Consider the following 18,434-nt stretch of genomic DNA (forward strand, 5'->3'; position numbering starts at 1 on the left):
AATCATTGCCGCCTTAATTATACTGCCATCACCAATGACATTATAAAATAAAACATAATTTCATGAGGAAGATTCTCAACAATAAAACTTCACATACTCAAAACATGCCTTTCTCATTTACGCAGGATTTCAATATATAAGTTCTTCCAGAAGAACTACATGATATTCACAAAGTTCAAAGCTGTTATCTCTCTCTTGGTGTTATATCTCTGACTTTCAATGACTGAATATGACTGAGGGAAAGAAATAATGCAAATCCTTACACTTAGACTCAAAATGTTCTCTCTGGGTGAAAAGAGTAACAGCCATCTAAGTCTACCAGGCACGCCCTTCTCTACAAAATCTGTGTCAGAGAAGCTCACATCCACATCAAGGCAGACTGGAGTCACTTGCAACACCTTCTAAAATGCCTCTGTTAGGAAAACCAAATTCCATGGACCTAAAAATCCATGGCTACATCAGTTACATGAAGTAAGGATGAAGCCCAAGGAAAGGGCTTACTAACAACAAACTAACCTCAGTATTTTATACCTCCTCCTTAGCTTTGAGTTCTTAAGTTCTTTTGGACCTGAATTTACCTTTTCTTTCTTATCCTTTCGAGGGCACCAATATTGGAAAAGCCTTTCACTGGAACTGAGAATCCGTGTGTCTATGTCTTGTACCTTGTCAAAACTGAGCATGTAAATATTTTGCAAGGCATTATGCTAGCAGTTCTTCCATTAGTGAATTATACTGCGTTGCTGTTTCATCCATCCTCTGCCACATCATGAAGATCAGAACATTAAAAACGAGGAGAAGAACATGAGCAAATTGCCTGTCAAGGCTTGTTCTATTCAGAAGGAAGGAGAGCTAAAGGAAAGCCTGCACATAAGAAGGATAAAGACAAATTCCTCCATGAAAAGTGGAGCTGGGAAATGCTGCAAAGGCAGGAGCAGATTTCGCTGTTTGTGGTGAAGGCAGCAGAGAGAAGTGCTCACTCTGTCCTACATGTCAGGAAGGCTGACAGGTTCTTTTGCCCTAAGTACAAGCTCTTCATCCTTATGCCCCTCTCTTTCCACAGGGGATGTGAAATCAGAAGTGATGTAATGTCAAAGAAACGTAGCTACTACAGTGCATTTCCAGACAAGCTTCCAGGGCAAAGCAAAGTATATATATATCTAATCAGGACAAGCATTCTCCTTTTTCAAAGACATTTAGAGGAATAAAGCTTCAGATCTGATACCAAGCTATTGTGCTGCACTTTCCTTCATTTAACAAGAACAGTTTGGTTTACAGGAATCCGGTGTATGCCAAATACACTCCTGGGTACTGTGCTCCAAGTCATTATCAGCTTTCAGTCAGCAATTTTCAAGCTTTGTCTTTTTTGCTCTTGTCAGGATGCTGCATTATTTGAGGATTTTCACAGCAGCAAAAGATGTTCTTAACAGCTACTAACAGTCTAGAGACAGAAAACTGCAATATCTGCTGAGCGGGCTACACTTCCAAAGGGAATACTGTGGAGATCTTCAAACAAATTCTGTCTGAGATACATGTTATATCTTTCCTAGAACTAAGGGTAGATTCAATGTGTTTATAACCATTTTAGCAGAAATTAGCAGAATTTACCATACATAGTGTGCAGTTCTTGCAATGACAATTTGAATTCCAACTCCGTTTTTCACAAGTAAATCACTAGCAAAGCACCTGAAATTATAACCTGGGTTTGTCTAAGATCTACTTGTAACCAAAAGCCAAAGCTCATTATTTTTTGGACTTGAGAAAGCCTGGAGGCTGAATGCCACCTGCTCTGCACACAGAAAACAAAACTCCAAACAAGACAAGACTGTAGCACAGGGCGTACAAGTTCAAGACATGAAGTTTGGCACATGGCATTTTTGCTGATGATTAGTTCCAGCTTTGTTTAAAAATAGAAACAAATTGAGATTTAACTAAAGAATTCCCCCTTATGAACTGAGACAGAAAATAATCAAATAAAAATTACATCAGTGACAAAAAGATATTCAGCAAGCTCATGTCCTCAGCTGGTAACGTACATACAAATTATAGATATAGTAATACAAATAATATGTAAGTCCTTCTTTTCTTAACTGGAGGTTTGTAAACTGGACATGTATTTCACTAGATCAGCCAGTAACAGTCTAGTACGGAATATCCAAGTTTCCTTTTCACATTTTTCCACCAAAAAGAATTCATAAAATTAATAACTGTTGACTTTGATGCTAAGTTTAGGAGTCTGGGTTGTAGAAGCAGTGCTTGCTTGTCCATGCTGCACATACAGCTAGAGCTTTTTAATTTTCTTCTTCTGGTTCATTGCAATAGTCTTTATCAAACAATTTATAGGAGGGAAACAACAATTAATAGTTTCACACGCTGGATAGGGTCATAGCATTTTCTCCTCTTTCAGTGTACTGGCTGTTGAACATTTTGACTGGCAATAATGTTTCTGGTTTATCCTGATAACAAAGCGAGTTATGGAGCTGCAATCCTATCAAGACTCATTACAGCAAAACTCCTGTGCGTGTGTAGCTAGCTTAGGCTTCAGATAGAATCACAGTCCCATCAATCAATGTTTCTTCCTTATATACAGAACACAGGGATATCATGCCCTGAAGAAAATCACAAGCCAGCAAGCTCTCAAAGAGAAGTCACCAAATGATGCTTCTCTGATGTTTCCCCTCCACGCTCCAGAAAGACTCCTCGCTTTTCTTCCAGCCACTGCAGGGGACAAATGATTCCCATGTAAGGTGGCTGTGTCTTTGCCTCTCTTTCTTGTACTACTTTTTTTCTTTTCCTTGACTAATGTCCCTGGGCAGCTTCACCCCATACTTCACCTCTATTCCCACAAACTACTCTCCACTCCATCACTCCTTCTCAGGTGCAATATCCAGAAGTATGGGAGAGCAAAGAACCAACGTGCCTAGCAATTAGCAACTGTTCCATTTGAAAAGCACTATAGAGAAGTTAAAAAGATGCTTCTAAAGACAAGTTTCTTTGATGCAGTTAGGAGAGAAGTGAGATCTGCATGACATGGGCCCCAATTCTGCAAAATATTTTGGCCCATTTCCCTGGGGAAGTTCCCATCTCTTCCTCCCACAGAGCAGTATGAAATTTAAGATTTTGTGGTTTGTAGCTCTGTTAGAAGTTGGACTGGTTGTACATTGCTGCAGCAGCACAGGAAGTGCCATACTGCAAAAGGGGGCTCTCAGACCTAAAACAACAGGTGGGAGGGAATATGGGGAGCTCTCCTGATTAGTTTAGATCATTATGCACTCAATGTTAATAAGTAAATATGGAGAAAACCACCAGCCTGGAGGGGAGAGATAACTGAAGGAAGCACATAAGCAACTCACCACTAGGGAAAAAGAAAGATTAGTATATTTTAAAGATCAAAGATGAAGTAAAATTCAAATAAAATAAGAACAGCTTTAAAAGATCTTCTAAGGAACACAAACTGCAGTCATTCCTGTGGGTTTTCTACTTTGGTTTTGTTGCATTTTCCCTCCCTGAAGACCAGTAACACATTAGAAAATGCTTATGTAGGCTTATGTAAAAAAAAAAACCCAGTCCTTTATTAATGTAAATGGGTTCATGTTTTACTAAACACATAAAACAAACATCAAATAACAGCCTGAGTATTTAACCACATATACAAAACTTGATCTAATCACCTGTTCTAACTATTTGGTTAACAGTTTTGTTTCATCCCTACATTGTTTCATTTCATTAGTCAAAGAACACCAACCCTTTCAATGTTATACTCTGACAACGCCTTACCAGTGTAGATGCTGGCATTGGAAGCTGGGATGCCAAACTGTGACTCGATGAACTTGGGAATGAAGGTAATAAAAGCTGTGACAATGGCACTCTCAGCTGTGTATGACAAACTCACAAAAAGGAATGTCATGTTGCTTAAGATCCTGACAGCTGCTCTTGGAAGCTCTATAAAATGACACAAATGACAAACGAATATTATAAATAATGAGCACGAAACAAAAGCAAACTGAAACAAAACAAATTTATTTTCTCTGAGATGGACTGGCACTAATGGCTTGCTAGCCCCTGGCTACATTTGCTAAGCAGAAGGGAGAGAGCGTATTTGGGATTGCAGTCTGCTGTCTGCTCTTCCCCTATCTCACTGCACTGCCCTAGGGCTGCAGTCCCACTTTTCAAAACCACAACTGAGGTCTGTTTTATTAAAACGATCTGAAAAAAAACAGGGTGTACATAGTAATACTATAAAGGAAAGAAAAACAGCAATAAAATGTAGTGATTTGATAGGAATGGTTGGACTCAATCCAGTGGGTCTCTTCTGACCTGGTTATTCTATGATTCTATGATTTTGGAATTATTCTGATATCTTAATTTGTAATTTTCTATCAGATAATGCATATTACAACGCTGAACCAGCAGTACTGTGTTTTGCACTCCACAGGAGGAAAACAAGTCACATACTCCTCTTGTAAATCTCTGCTTCAAGGCCCATACTTGGAAAGCTGGGATAATAATACTATCATTTGACAAGGGAACAAAAGTATTTTTAATCTATATGATTTGAAAGTATTTCAAATAGATGCAGACAAAGCATACTGAAAAAAATATGTCAGTGATATCAAAGAATCTCAACATACCTTACATACAACTCATTTAATATTCTCAGAAGGGATAAAACGATCAATTAGAAATGAGAGCGCACCATTAATTTAAATTGAAAAAGTATTCATAGATGTTGCAGTCACCCTCAAATCACATATTGAAACCCCATGAAATTCAGCAGTGTAGTTAAAAGAAACACTTACATACTTTTAATTCAGTCCTGCAGTGATGTCAAATCATAGTCACAGGATGACGATAACTTTATTCAAGATTTAATTTTCTCAAATTAGATGCCGTGATTTTAAACATGGGGGTTTCTGTGATAACAATATCAGTTTTTCTATTCAACTATTATACCTAACCTACTATGGTTTGATTTTTTTTTAATTGCTTTTTACTTCATACAGAAATCAAACACTGCTTGACTCAAAGCCCATTGAATTCAATTACATGAGTGCCCATTAGAAATATATGGTAAGAACTCCTGAGTGAGATATTTATTGATGTTAAAAGTTGTCAAGTGAAAAGTCAGTTTCACTTTCTCCATTGAATCCAGTAGGTATCTATATAAAAGGAAACAGAATTTTAGACTCTTGTCATGTCAAAACATGTTAGGATGCAAATAAGCACCTAAGTTTTCTGACTGCATCTAGGCTTAGCTTATGCCAGTCCTCAAAATTTATAATGAATTCATTGTGAGTATAGGCTTTACACTTTTAATGTAGCCAAATGCTCTCTTGATGCCTCTAAGAAGAAACATTATAAATGTTAAATACAAAATTTTGTGGAAATAAGCAATGACTAAATCACATTAAGAAGCACTCATATATTTGAATTGTAATGTTTTTTACCACCTACGGCTTTTTTTTACAAAAAAATGTTACACTGTGCAAGAAAAGAACAGGAAGAAACAAGATAAGAGGACTATGAGAATATAATATGAACATATGGAAACTATAATGCAACAGTACACCTTCAGAAACTACATTACAGTAACAAGTGCAAAGATAAAATATCAGTATTTATTGGCAAATATGCTCCATGTTCAAAATACACTTGATAAAAATTTATCTCATTGTTCAAAAGGAAATGAAAAAGAGAAAAAAATGAAAGATCTTCAGTAACATCAGATGTTAGCCCTGAAACCTCATGAGCTTTGTCTTTGTGTCTATTTTTGGGTTTCCTTGGGTTGGGTTAGCTGATGAGGGCTTAGATGCAAAAAGAAAATGAAGGACAAGAGCCAAGATGCTCTAACCCAGCTTTTGCAAAGCCTCTCATGGGGCTAGACGATGCAGTTTAAGAAACGGCTGCCATAGGGCTGCAGCAGGGCAGCTGTAGCAGGATTTCCCTGGGGACAAGGTGAAGGAGTGCTTCTCCCCCTGCAACAGCAGCAAGCAGTTATGACTGTGCTGCTGCTGCTGTGAGAAAGGAGTCAGGAAACAGAAAGAGGGGGTGCCAAGACCAGTCCTGATGGAAACAGAGATTTTGGTGGCAGCTGCTCACCTGTGCTGAAAACATGCAGAAAAAAATAAAGATGATGGTAACTTTCAGAAGACTAGACATCACAGAAAGAAATACTGTTTTATTAAGATGATGAACTAAGTGCTCTTTTTAAAAATGAACTGGAAGTCACTGGTCAAGTGTTGAGCCCAAGAGCATTGTTGGATTCATTATTTTAAAGGGCCTGGTCCAAATGTCATAAAACCTGGTAAAGTTCAGGTCTTCCCAGTAAAACTGAGCTTCAGAAAAATGTCTAGTTTAGATATTGTTATCTAAAGATACTGAAGAACTAATTAGGTAAATAACTGCAGAGCTAATGAACATTTTGCTTTGGTGTTCACATGTAGAGCTGTATTTTCTGCTGACTCCTACTTGCATCTCATCTGAGCACTCAATCTAAAGGTCATTATTAATTTCAAAACTAATTAGCATTTTCAATTTGGATTTCTACTGATAAATAGATAAAATTCAGTGTCTTGGAATAAGCATAAGTTCTCTCACACCCCTGTGAAGGATTCTTCTGGGAACAGCTCTGCTGATTACTGTAATTTTTGGCATGAAATAAAACAGAGATTATTTCTGCGTGCTGCACTAATACATACCACCTAAAGCACTTGAGGGTTGAAGCTCTTTGTGATTTATAAAAAGCAACTGTCTGGCATATAAGGAAAAGTTGCTGTATAGTAAGAAATTTGCAAATAAAGATACATATTCAGAATTAGGTCCTCTCTGGTTTCTTCCTATGATTATAGTCAAATACCGTGTGACAGAATCTGTATTACACTTCTGAATTTAAAAAGCTATAATAACAAGGCACTACAAGTATCTCATAGCTTTCAACTACACTAATTTGAGTAAAAAGCAAGAATGCTAAAAACTTCAAGGATCCTTTGTACTACATAATCAATCATGCATTTAAAACATTTCAATGTCACATTATTTTTCAGTGACTAGCCATAGGCCTAGACTTTGATTCCAAAGCTATTATTAAACTTGTCATGTTTTGATTTTTTAGATCTTCAAAAAATATCTCATTTTTTGCAAGTGCGCATTGGAAACAAACCGATGAGAACTTGCAATATCCTTAATTCTGTCATTTGAACAAATAAATCTCTATCAATTACATCCCTAAAACTAAAATGATCTTCTACTATAGCTGCAGTAATTTAAACCTTAAATATCCTCCTTTTTTTTTTTTAAATAACCTAATACGTAACTAAGAATAAATTGAAGCCTGCCTTGTAGGACTGGTTTGCTAGTCTACAGGCAATTCTTTTCCCCTCATGGTCTTTGACTAGTCGATATTCATTTTGCTTCACTACTGTGCTGGACCACTGTTTGATTCATGGTAAGGGAAAAGTCTAAGAAAAATCTGCAAGCAATACGAGTATTCATAAATACTGCTCTAAGCAAAAGTCTTAAAGCACTATAAATGGAATTTCAATAAAAACTCAAATTCTGACTTCAATAATAACTTTTCATAATTTAATATATTTTCTTTTATCCCTGTTCCTGTGCATCTAGCCCAAGGCAGTGCAATGCATACAGCCAGGGGAATAAACCATTCCAATCCACAGCACTCCCCTCTCCAAGTCCACCAGCAAAGCCTCTTGTAAGGGTGATGCAGATATTTGCCAGAGGACCTTCTTTCCACTAGTGCTCCAAGGCTGGACAGCATTATCCAAGTCTGCAGCTTTGAAGAAGGCTGACTCCACACTGAGATCTCAGAGGCAGCTTCTGCTCTCATGCAGTACAAGGTAGAGCAAAGATTAGAGACAGAATTTCTGGTTTGTTTATCAGAATGGAAATGAGCATTTCTAGTCATACTTGACTACTTCAAATATATTCTACACGGAGCTAATCACAAAATTCTACAATAATATTTTACCATGTATTTAATTTCATTATCTACTCACATACCATTTAAACAACCTCACTCAACATAATTCCTCAAGCATTTTCAGGACACTTCTTAAGTACGTGCATAGTGGCCAGAGAGTTGAACAGCCCTTACTATCCCATCAAGAGTAGGGAAGTTTGGAGTGAGTTTGATCTGACTATTACTTTTGTTAACTCGATTTAGAGCAGCTCCTTGAGGCTCTAGCTAACACTGCTCATCACTGCACAGGGCCATGCCAACCTCTTCTATTTTGAGCTCTTCAAGATGGCCTAAGAAAAGACGAGGAGAGAGCACCTCACTCAAGGTCAGTGGCACAGCAGGATCTCCAGCCCATGGCCTGCTGAACTCTCTAACATTTACAGTGCTCACCAAGTGCCCACACACAGAGGTCACTGTCTCCTCCTCCTCCTCTTCTGATCCCTGCCAACTAATCTTTGGGTACTGCAGAAACTCTAGTCTGGATCTTGTGACAGGGCAGCACTTCAGTAGACTTACCCTACAGAGTTGAGACCCTGGGGATATTCTTTGACCTTCACTGATGCCCTGATAAGCATTATTACCCTGTCTCCGCCCACAGTAGGGACTGACTGGGAAGAGCATATGACATCTGGTAGATGTGAAAAGGCAGTCAGGAACATTCCACATTTAAGAAAGAGCTGTACATAGGGACAAAACTCAAAATGTTGAAAAGAAAACCAAAGACTACAAAATGTGTAAAATAAATTAACATACTTCAGATCAGACCAATATAATTCAAGTAAAATATACACTGGGTTCCTTTATGCTGCTCCTTTACCCAATTGCACAGTAAGATTTCTTATTGTGGTAAGTAAAAAGGACTGCAGATAAAATTTCTGTGGCACAAAACTCTAAGCGTATTCACGTAATAAAAGGAAACAGTGGTTTTGTCTGCTCAAGTTCACAATTTATGTGCATCTATGGAATTACCGTGGCTTCTTCATTGTACATCTCCTCTAGCTTACATTATCTACACCACCTCTATTTCTCCCAATAAACTCCATCCAGTTTTCTTCCTCCTGTGACCTATTCAGTGGGGTTTTTTTAAGACCTGAATCAGAAGCAGTCTCCCTCTCATATTGTTTACTTGCAACATAAATAGGAAGACTGAATTCCAAGTCTTGGCATCTTGAAACACAATAAAAAGCAAAGATACACCTATATTTTTATCTAATCCCAGCTCTGCCATGGGCCAAAATGAAGCTCTGGTCACTGAAGTTGGAGGTTTGCAGGCAAAGCCAGTTTTGGTTATTTCTTCAGCCTATGCTGGCAGCCATTGCAGGAAAAAAGGACCCTGGCCCTCTCTCGTTGTGCCTTTTCAATTCCATTTCATTCATCAAGAGAACTAACTTATGTGAAATCAGGACAAGAATAATTTTGCCAGGCTTCCCCATTAAGGCAACATCATATCAGAAGATCAATACAAACAGTTTCTTCCCCGAGACTTTCTGCACAGATTTTACAGGTTTAATGGCACTGACCTCTGTCATGGCAGAGTATGACATCACTGATATTTATTAGTACAGACCAGAAGACATGACCTACTAAATCATCAGTCTCCTGGCTACTGCCTAACAGGAGTTTCTGCCCATCATGCTATAAAATGTCCTGAAATTCATTGGGAAGTATAAAATGTACATTACATCTCAGAAGAAGCAATGTTAAATGACTTGGGCACAAACAATCCTTTTCTTTATAAACAGAATTGCCTCAACTGAGAAGCCTGAGGCATGATCTCATTCCATAAAGCCCAATTAAACTTGAAAAAAAAATTAAATTATAGTACTTTCCTTCTGTAGGCCCTCTTTGCTAGGGTAAATGACACCTAATGAGTGTCTAATGAGAGTTTAATCTTGACTCACTAGGTATCTTTTTGACACACGGAATAAAATTCTGCTTTTCATTTCTCCATGTGGTGAAGTTTCTCCTATAGGGAAGACTAGAAGTTTTGTATATGATAAGCTCTAATTTGGTGACTCCACTAAAATATTAACATAGGATTTTGTAGAAGGTATGGTACACATTTTGTATTTGTGTATTTGTTTTCTGTGTACCTGCTGTGCCTACAGTGACACCACATGACCTGAAAGGTGAAATTATGTACAGAAATAGAGAACTAGCATCAGCAAGCTCATCCAGACGGTTTGTCTGCATACCTGTGTCTTCCAGGCACACCAATAGGATGACACAGTCCCTCTGCTGTGACATTGTCTGCAATGATTAATGAAGGAGTCCAGCAAATTAAAAATTCCCCTTCCTGCTCCCCAGTGTTTGTGAGAAAAATTTGACAGGAGTAGATCAGAGGTCAGTAGGTTTGAAGGCCAAAAAACTCCACAACTAGTTTTATGGATTTAGAAGAAAACAAGGATTCACAAATATAGAGATTCTTCAAAGAAGAAAGCAGACAACATGCTTTTCTTGCTTCTCCGCCACATTTTAGCTACTTTGTAAACAAAGTGAGAACATGGTTCTGAAAGATCCTGATACTGTAGGTTTACCTTACTTGCTCATACAATCCTAGATGACTTCATATATAATATCAAAAGCATGTAAAAATTAAAAACAAACATCACCTTTCACATTCTTTCCAAATCCCATAGAGGCAGGAACTGCACTGTCTGCTTGTATTTTGGTATTCGTTTTCTCTTTCATGACTTCATCATCACTTGAAACATCATCAGAGTTCGCCTTCTTTTTCTTTTTCTTTTTTTTATGTCGAGGAGGGAGCTTTTTTGGAAAGGTAAACATGGGAAATATCACAAGGAGCATTGCAATGGCACAAAGGAGAAATCCACTCCACCTAATGTCAGGAGAGAGGAACAGAAATGAAAGCCAATGCATTACACGAAATAAAAAAACAAAGTGATTATTACAGTCTGTACTGGTTGGAAAGACGTATTTGCAAAATACAGAACATCAACATTAAAAGATGGGAGTGGGGAAGAGCCTTCACTGCACTAAAACTCATGATTAGAAGATGTTTCTGTTGGCTTGTCTACTGATAAAGGTATTTATTCAAAACCCACCAAATATTATGAAAGTGTCAGCTTTGAGTTCCTGCAAATTGGTAATTATTCAGTGCTGAGTGCTGAGAAACAAATACTAACTTTTACTTTTCCTTTCTTGGATAATTCCCAGTAAAGTAATACCGTATTCTTCTGGAGAACATGAAAGAAGTTACCCACAGCATAAGAAGACAAAATGTCTAGATGGATATATAGGGACTAAATCTGCTCTACTTTCCAGTCCCTACCTTTCATTGCCCTGACTGCCCAATTCTCTTCCTTCCCCATGAAGAGCTCCCAAAGCCTGACTGCAAACGATGTGTTGCAGTTCACACCAGGGTTTATGCCTAAAACTTTGCAGCTCTGTTTTGTGACAACAACCTGTAATATATCTTCACAAAGAATTCCCTTCCTCCCCCACCTCGTCTTATACGAACAGGTTATAAACAATCCTGCAATGATCCCTTGGCTCATATGGAATGACCAGAGACTTACCGACAGAAGGGGTGATGTATGGAGTGCTAGAAAAGTGCCCTTCAGACCACAGGCATGCAGTTATCCTCCCTAAAGCCAAGCAGCTTAATGAACTTTACCACAGCAACACAGATGGGCAGAAGTTCCTTACTAGAAAATACTCTAGAGTTAACCTTCTGCAGTCAGAAGGCTGATAGTAGAGTAGCAGATAATGTAATCTCTCCTCTGAATTCATCTTGGAATGAAAGATTAGAGGAAGATGTGGATAAATTCACCTAGATGCTTCCACAAAGGACAACCCCTGAATTCATCAACAGAGTTCTTCCCATGTACTGACAGTGCAATTCTCACTGCATACTAAAATAATTGTAGTGGGTTTATGTGCCAGGGTTTTGGTAGCAGGGTGAGGCTGGAGGGGTGCTTCTGTGAGAAGACACCATGAGCTGCCCCCATGCCAGACAGAGTCAGCTCCAGCCAGATCCAAAACAGGCCCACCACTGCCCAAAGATGAGGCTATCAGCAATGCTGCTGCACCTCTTCGGTAACTTATTTAAGAAAGGGTTAAAAACCTCTGCACAGAAGCTGTGTGAAAGGAGTGAGAAAATGTGAGAGAAATCGCCCTGCAGACACCAAGGTAAGAGAAGAATGAAGGCGAGGAGGTGCTCCAGGTGCCGAGGAGGTGCTCCAGGTGCCGGAACAGAGATTCTCCTGCAGGCCCAGGAAAAGATCACAGTAATACAGCTTGTTCCCCTGCAGCCCATGGAGGACTATGGTGCAGCAGATACCCACCTGCAGCCTGTGGAGAGCCCATGCTGGAGAAGGGTTCTGGCAGGAACTGCAGCCCATGGAGAGGAATCCACACAGGAACAGGTTATCTGGCAGGACCTGTGACCCAAGGGAGGCGCATGCTGGAGCAGTCTGTTCCTGAAGGACTGCACCCCATGGAAAAGACTCATGCTGTACCACTTAATGAAAGACTCTCCCATGGGAGGGACTCCATGCTGAAGCAGAGGAAGAATAGGAGGAGGAAGGAACAGCAGAGACAAAGTGTTACGAACTGTTGGCAAACCCCATGCCCTGTCCACCTGCACTACTTCCTTAAATCAAGTCTGTTTTGCCCATGACAGTAATTGGTGAATGTCCTCCCTGTCCTTATCTCAAACCACAAGCTTTATATCATATCTTCTCCCCCTGCCCTGCTGAGGAGCACGAGTGAGACAGCATCCTGCAGCCAGACAAGGTTTATCCAACTGTTCTACACTAGTGTTTGGAATTTTCAGTGAAGTCAATCACATTACTGCCATATGAAACCATGACAATGAAAGACTGAACCTCTTTGCTTTCCAATCACAGTTCACAGAACTGTGGTGGTATGACCCTAGCTGGAAGCCAGGTGTTCACTGAAGCTGTTCTGTGACTCTCCTCCTCAGCTGGATGCAGGAGAGAAAATATAACAAAACACTCATGGGTCAAGATAAAGACAAGGAGATTATTCAGCAATTAATGTCATGGGCAAAAGAGAAAATAAAAACCCAAATCTTAAAACACCTTCTCCCCATCTCCCCCTTCCTCTTGGACTTGGCTATACTTCTGAATACCCTACCTCTTCCCTCCAAAGCAGAGCAGGTGGATGGAGAATGGGAGTTGCAGTCAGTTTATCACACGTTATCTCTGAAGCTCCTTCCTCCTCAGGGGGAGGACTCCTCACACTCTTCTCTTGCTCCAGCACAGGGTCCCTCCCATGGGAGACAGCTCTCCAAGAACTTCTTCAACATAAGTCCTTCCCACAGGATGCAGTTCTTCACAAACTGCTCCAGCATGAGTGCTTTACATGGCAGGCAGTCCTTCAGGAACAGGTTGCTCCACCATAGGTTACACCATGGGGTCACAAGTCCCACCAGCAAACCTGCTCCAGCCTGGAGCCCACAGATCCTGCCAAGAGCCTGCTCCAGTGCAGGCTTCCCATGAGGTCACAGCCTCCTTAAGGCACATCCACCTGCTCCAGCATAGGGTCCTCCATGGACTACAGGTGGATATCTGCTTCACCTTTAACCTCCATCAGCTGCAGGAGGAAAGCATGCTTCATGACAGTCTTTACCACAGGCTGCAAGTGCGCCTGGAGCACCTCCTCTCCCTCCTTTGAGGAACTTGGTGTCTGCAAAGTTCTTCCTCTCACATATTCTCACATCTCTCTTCTAACCGCTGCTGCTGTTCTGCAGGGTTGGCGGGCACACCTTCTTATATATGTTATACGAGAAGTACTACCACCATTGCTGATTTGCTCAGCCTTGGCCAGCAGTCGGTCCGTTTTGGAGCTGGCTGGCATTAGCTCTGCTGGATATAGAGGAAGCTTCTAGCAGCTTCTCACAGAAGCCAGCCCTGTAGTTCCCCACCACTACCAAAACCTTGCCACATAAATTCAATACAAGAAGAATTTCTACATTTTTTGTACATCCTTTACATCTGAAAAAAAGAAGCTACTAATTGTATATTTGTTCAAAATAAACATTTAGAAATATTGAGTCAACAGGATTATTTGCACAAGAAAAAATATTTGGCCTCATATATGTAACGAAAAGATACTGCAAAGTGTATTTTTAAATGAAGGGAAAAACATATGCATGTGTAATGGTTTGTGTGGTAAATGGTTATGCAAAGGCAAATACCAAACAGCCATGTGTAACACCATTTTTGTTAGAAAGATTGTACAGAAAGCTTTTGCAAGGCAAATCTAAGTGACTTAAAGTTTTGATATTATGTAAACAGAAAATCCTCTATTCATTCATTTTAGCTGATAACATACACGGATTAGAAAGCAGACTTTTAGGAGGATTAGTCAGCACTATCAGACAGGGAATAAATTGGTATACTGTAGAAAAATGTAGTAATATCCCTTTCAGGATCTCAAAGGCAGAAGCTGCCAAGGCACTGATCAAAGAAACAATCTGTGGCGACAACATGCAGAAATCCAAAACCACCCACTCAGTAGGAAACAGCAAAGGAGACAGGGGCCTGTGATGTAGCAGAAGATGAAATTAAAATCCAGAGGGACCATTATGATAGCATACTGAGTGCTAGAGATGTCACTGAATGCAATTATCTGCACTGTCTACACTTCACATCTTTCTGGAGAAATATCAAAGAGTTGGAAAACAGACAAAAGGCGATACCAAAAATAATAAGGACACCTACAATGGGGACGAGAGGTCAGAACAAGATATACATTAATTAAAAAGCCCTTGATTTTCTGGCTTCCAAAGTCAAAGAAAACATGCACGAGAATACCCCAAAGGCATCTACACAAGCCCTAGGACCTCAAATAAAAGCAATTAAAGCTACAAAAGGACAAGACAGTGCTGGGGAATTCCTTTAAACTTCTTGTGTGGAATGCTGATGAAAGACCATATGGGAATATCCAAGCATTACAGAGATTCAGAATGAGGCAAACACTCAGAGAAGTGTGAGCAAAAGAAAATTTTATTCAAAGCACCTGACAGACTGCCAAGGGCTCCACCACAGCTAATGAGATCCCTATACAACACAGAAACAGTTCTCAAAGACAACACGATGAATGATTTCTAATAGACATCCCTACAGTTACCACACTTGAATAAAAAGCCATTTTCAACTTTCAGTGGGCTGGCACAGACAGCTGGCTTGTAATTTAGCCCAGAGCACCTACAGAAAGCCCAGGTGTGCAAAACCCTGGAGCATAAATCCAAGTTCTGTGAAACTCAAGGAAGAATCAGATTAGAAATAACCTGAAGAAATACTTACTTTCTTTATCAGGTTTGTCCTGCATATATGCAATACACATCTTAGAATGGAACAGCTTAAGTAAAAAAAAAGCTTTACTCTAATTTTTGTTGCCATATATCATAGTTGCTGCACTTATTATTCTGTCTGTAATCATTACCTCATCTAATAATGGAATTTTTCCACTCCCTACAGTAAGTTATGTTAGAAACCTTATAGCTAACATTAAGGAAAGATGAGAATCAAAAGTATTAATTCACTTCAAAGGAGACAAGACTGAGAAATCTCAAATATAACTGCCCATTAACTTATCTCAACTGCGCCCTACTTTTAAAAAGCATGTCAGCTGAAGTGCAAGACTACTCTTACATTTCAAATTGTTAGATTACATAAATAAAAATAAACTTGGCCACGCAGCACCTCTCTCCAAAGAGAAAATGTCACAGTTCCAGAAAACAGATTTCAGTGAATGCAAGTCTACACTTCCAGAGTTGTAGGGCGCTCTGCAACGAGCCAGTCAGTGAGTAGCAAGGGACAAAGGACCAGTTCTCACATTGTGAGAGTCCTCATTTTCATGAGCAGAAAAATCTCCAGAAAGAGAAAAGAGAATAAGGCACAGGTGCTATGGATGCCTGATGACAGGCCATCACAGATTTTGAAATAAATTACCAGAGATCTGATAGCAGGGATACTTTCTAGACATTAAAGAGTAAAAGCTGAGAAACTCAAAAGTGAAAAAGTAATACAAGAAACTGAAACACCCTCCAGGGAAAGCCAGTCTCTAGAGATTTAATCAACTTGATCGAAAAAGGAAACTGAATGACTTTTACTTTTGTATTCTGGCTAGAATACCACTCGCCTGCTGAGATTCTATGACAGTTGATTTTCTGTCCTTGCTTCAGTCATATTTGCATCATTTCTGCCGGCATCCTTGTGTAACATTGAAATCACCAATATACTTTGTTCAGGTTAAACTAAACATCGGAGATACATAAAATGTATTTAGCAAGTTGACATAAAATCTTCCATATGTCCAAACTAGGCCCTGTTCTGCTTGCAAAGCCTAGTTCAGTAGATGTTTTCAAAGCGTGCCCACATAAATAGTTATAAGAGATGACTTCTCACAACTCTTATCATGGAGCTTAGTGGTTAAAGCATTCCTGCAGGATGCCAGGAATCCACTCCTGACACTGGACATCCACCGCTACCATTCACTCTTTTGAGGGAGAATAGTTGAATTTGTAATGCATGAGCAAGGATAGGCATTTTTTTGCCTGATCTCCCTGATGCATTTGGCTATGACAACATTGCACATATATGCAAGCTGGCCTTAAACGAGCAGTAGTGACCAGTCATCTGCAGTGGCACAGAGCTTGGTGCAAATGGCCCGACATCAGCAAACTGATGTCTCCATGCTGCTTTGGTTGTTCTACCTTCATCTGAGCTGTTTAAGGTAAACCTCACAAGGATATGCCAGCATTTCAAGTAACATCAGAGGCTGCAGTATAGATAAAAGTAAAGCTTACCCCACATTCGTATAACCCCACAGATTTAAATTATTAAATATATTTATGGGCTAATTCATGATTTCTGTTGAAAAGTACTGAGCAGATCCTGACTACCAGTTCTGACATGTCCTTAATAACACATGAAACATAAGAGTTTTATGAAGAATGTATAATATTTTTCTTTCATTTCTTATCTTTTATTCAAGCATAGTGAAAGCATGTTTTTCATACAGCAGCACATTTACATGACAAATTTTTTCTATTACTTAAGTCAGTATGTTCATGAGAGCACAGAGTCATTAGACCCAAGGTAATAGGTTAACTGAGCACTGAGGTTTGCCTTTCTCTCACTGAAAATTTGGCTAGTCAGTCCTGCGCAGCAATGCTCTTGGATGAAGTACGACATACAGAATCATAGAATCATAGAATAACCAGGTTGGAAGAGACCCACAGGATCATCGAGTCCAACCATTCCTATCAAACACTAAACCATGCCCCTTAGCACCTCATCCACCTGTCCCTTAAACCCCTCCAGGGAAGGTGACTCAACCACCTCCCTGGGCAGCCTGTTCCAATGCCCAATGACCCTTTCTGTGAAAATTTTTTTCCTAATGCTCAGCCTCAACCTCCCCTGGCGGAGCTTGAGGCCATTCCCTCTTGTCCTGTCCCCTGTCACTTGGGAGAAGAGGCCAGCACCCTCCTCTCTACAACCTCCTTTCAGGTAGTTGTAGACAGCAATAAGGTCTCCCCTCAGCCTCCTCTTCTCCAGGCTAAACAACCCCAGCTCTCTCAGCCATTCCTCATAAGGCCTGTTCTCCAGCCCCTTCACCTGCTTTGTTGCTCTTCTCTGGACTCGCTCCAGAGCCTCAACATCCTTCTTGTGGTGAGGGGCCCAAAACTGAACACAGTATTCGAGGAGCGGCCTCACCACTGCCAAGTACAGAGGGAGAATAACCTCCCTGGACCTGCTGGTCACACCATTTCTGATACAAGCCAAGATGCCTTCTTGGTGGTCAACGTGGCCTTCTTGGCCACCTGAACACACTGCTGGCTCACATTCAGTCGGCTGTCAACCAACACACTCAGGTCCCTTTCCTCCAGGCAGCTTTCTAGACAGACTTCTCCTAGTCTGTAGCACTGCACAGGGTTGTTGTGCCCCAAGTGCAGGACCCGGCACTTGGCCTTGTTAAACCTCATGCCATTGGTCTCAGCCCAGCGGTCCAGCCTCTTCAGATCCCTTTGCAGAGCCTCGCTACCCTCCAGCAGATCAACACTTCCACCCAGCTTAGTGTCATCCCCAAACTTGCTAAGGGTGCACTCGATGCCTTCATCCAGGTCATTGATAAAGACATTGAACAGGGCTGGACCCAGCACTGAGCCCTGGGGAACCCCACTTATCACTGGCCTCCAGCTGGATTTCACACCATTTCCCACCACTCTCTGGGCCCGGCCATCCAACCATTTTTCCACCCAGGAGAGTGTGCGCCTGTCCAGGCCAGAGGCTGACAGTTTCCGAAGCAGAATGCTGTGAGAAACTGTGTCAAAGGCTTTACTGAAGTCCAGGAAGACCACATCCACAGCCTTTCCCTCATCTAGCAGCCGAGTCACTTTGTCATAGAAGGCGATCAGGTTAGTTTGGCAAGACCTGCCTTTCGTGAACCCATGTTGACTGGGCCTGAT

General features: G+C 40.4%; 1 protein-coding gene across 1 annotated transcript in view; it reads right to left on the reverse strand.

The window, feature by feature from the left end:
* SLCO5A1 (solute carrier organic anion transporter family member 5A1) overlaps positions 1-18,434 on the reverse strand; it is an 83,869-nt gene that overhangs the window by 29,209 nt on the left and 36,226 nt on the right. The window contains exons 3-4 of the mRNA XM_069853176.1: positions 10,585-10,811; positions 3,775-3,939 (exon numbers count right to left, since the gene is read on the reverse strand). Coding sequence (XP_069709277.1) covers positions 3,775-3,939; positions 10,585-10,811 — 392 coding nt within the window. The remainder of the gene's footprint in view (positions 1-3,774; positions 3,940-10,584; positions 10,812-18,434) is intronic.

This window comes from Phaenicophaeus curvirostris, chromosome 3 (genome assembly GCF_032191515.1).
Source record: "Phaenicophaeus curvirostris isolate KB17595 chromosome 3, BPBGC_Pcur_1.0, whole genome shotgun sequence".
In the NCBI taxonomy this organism is placed as follows: Eukaryota; Metazoa; Chordata; class Aves; order Cuculiformes; family Cuculidae; genus Phaenicophaeus; species Phaenicophaeus curvirostris.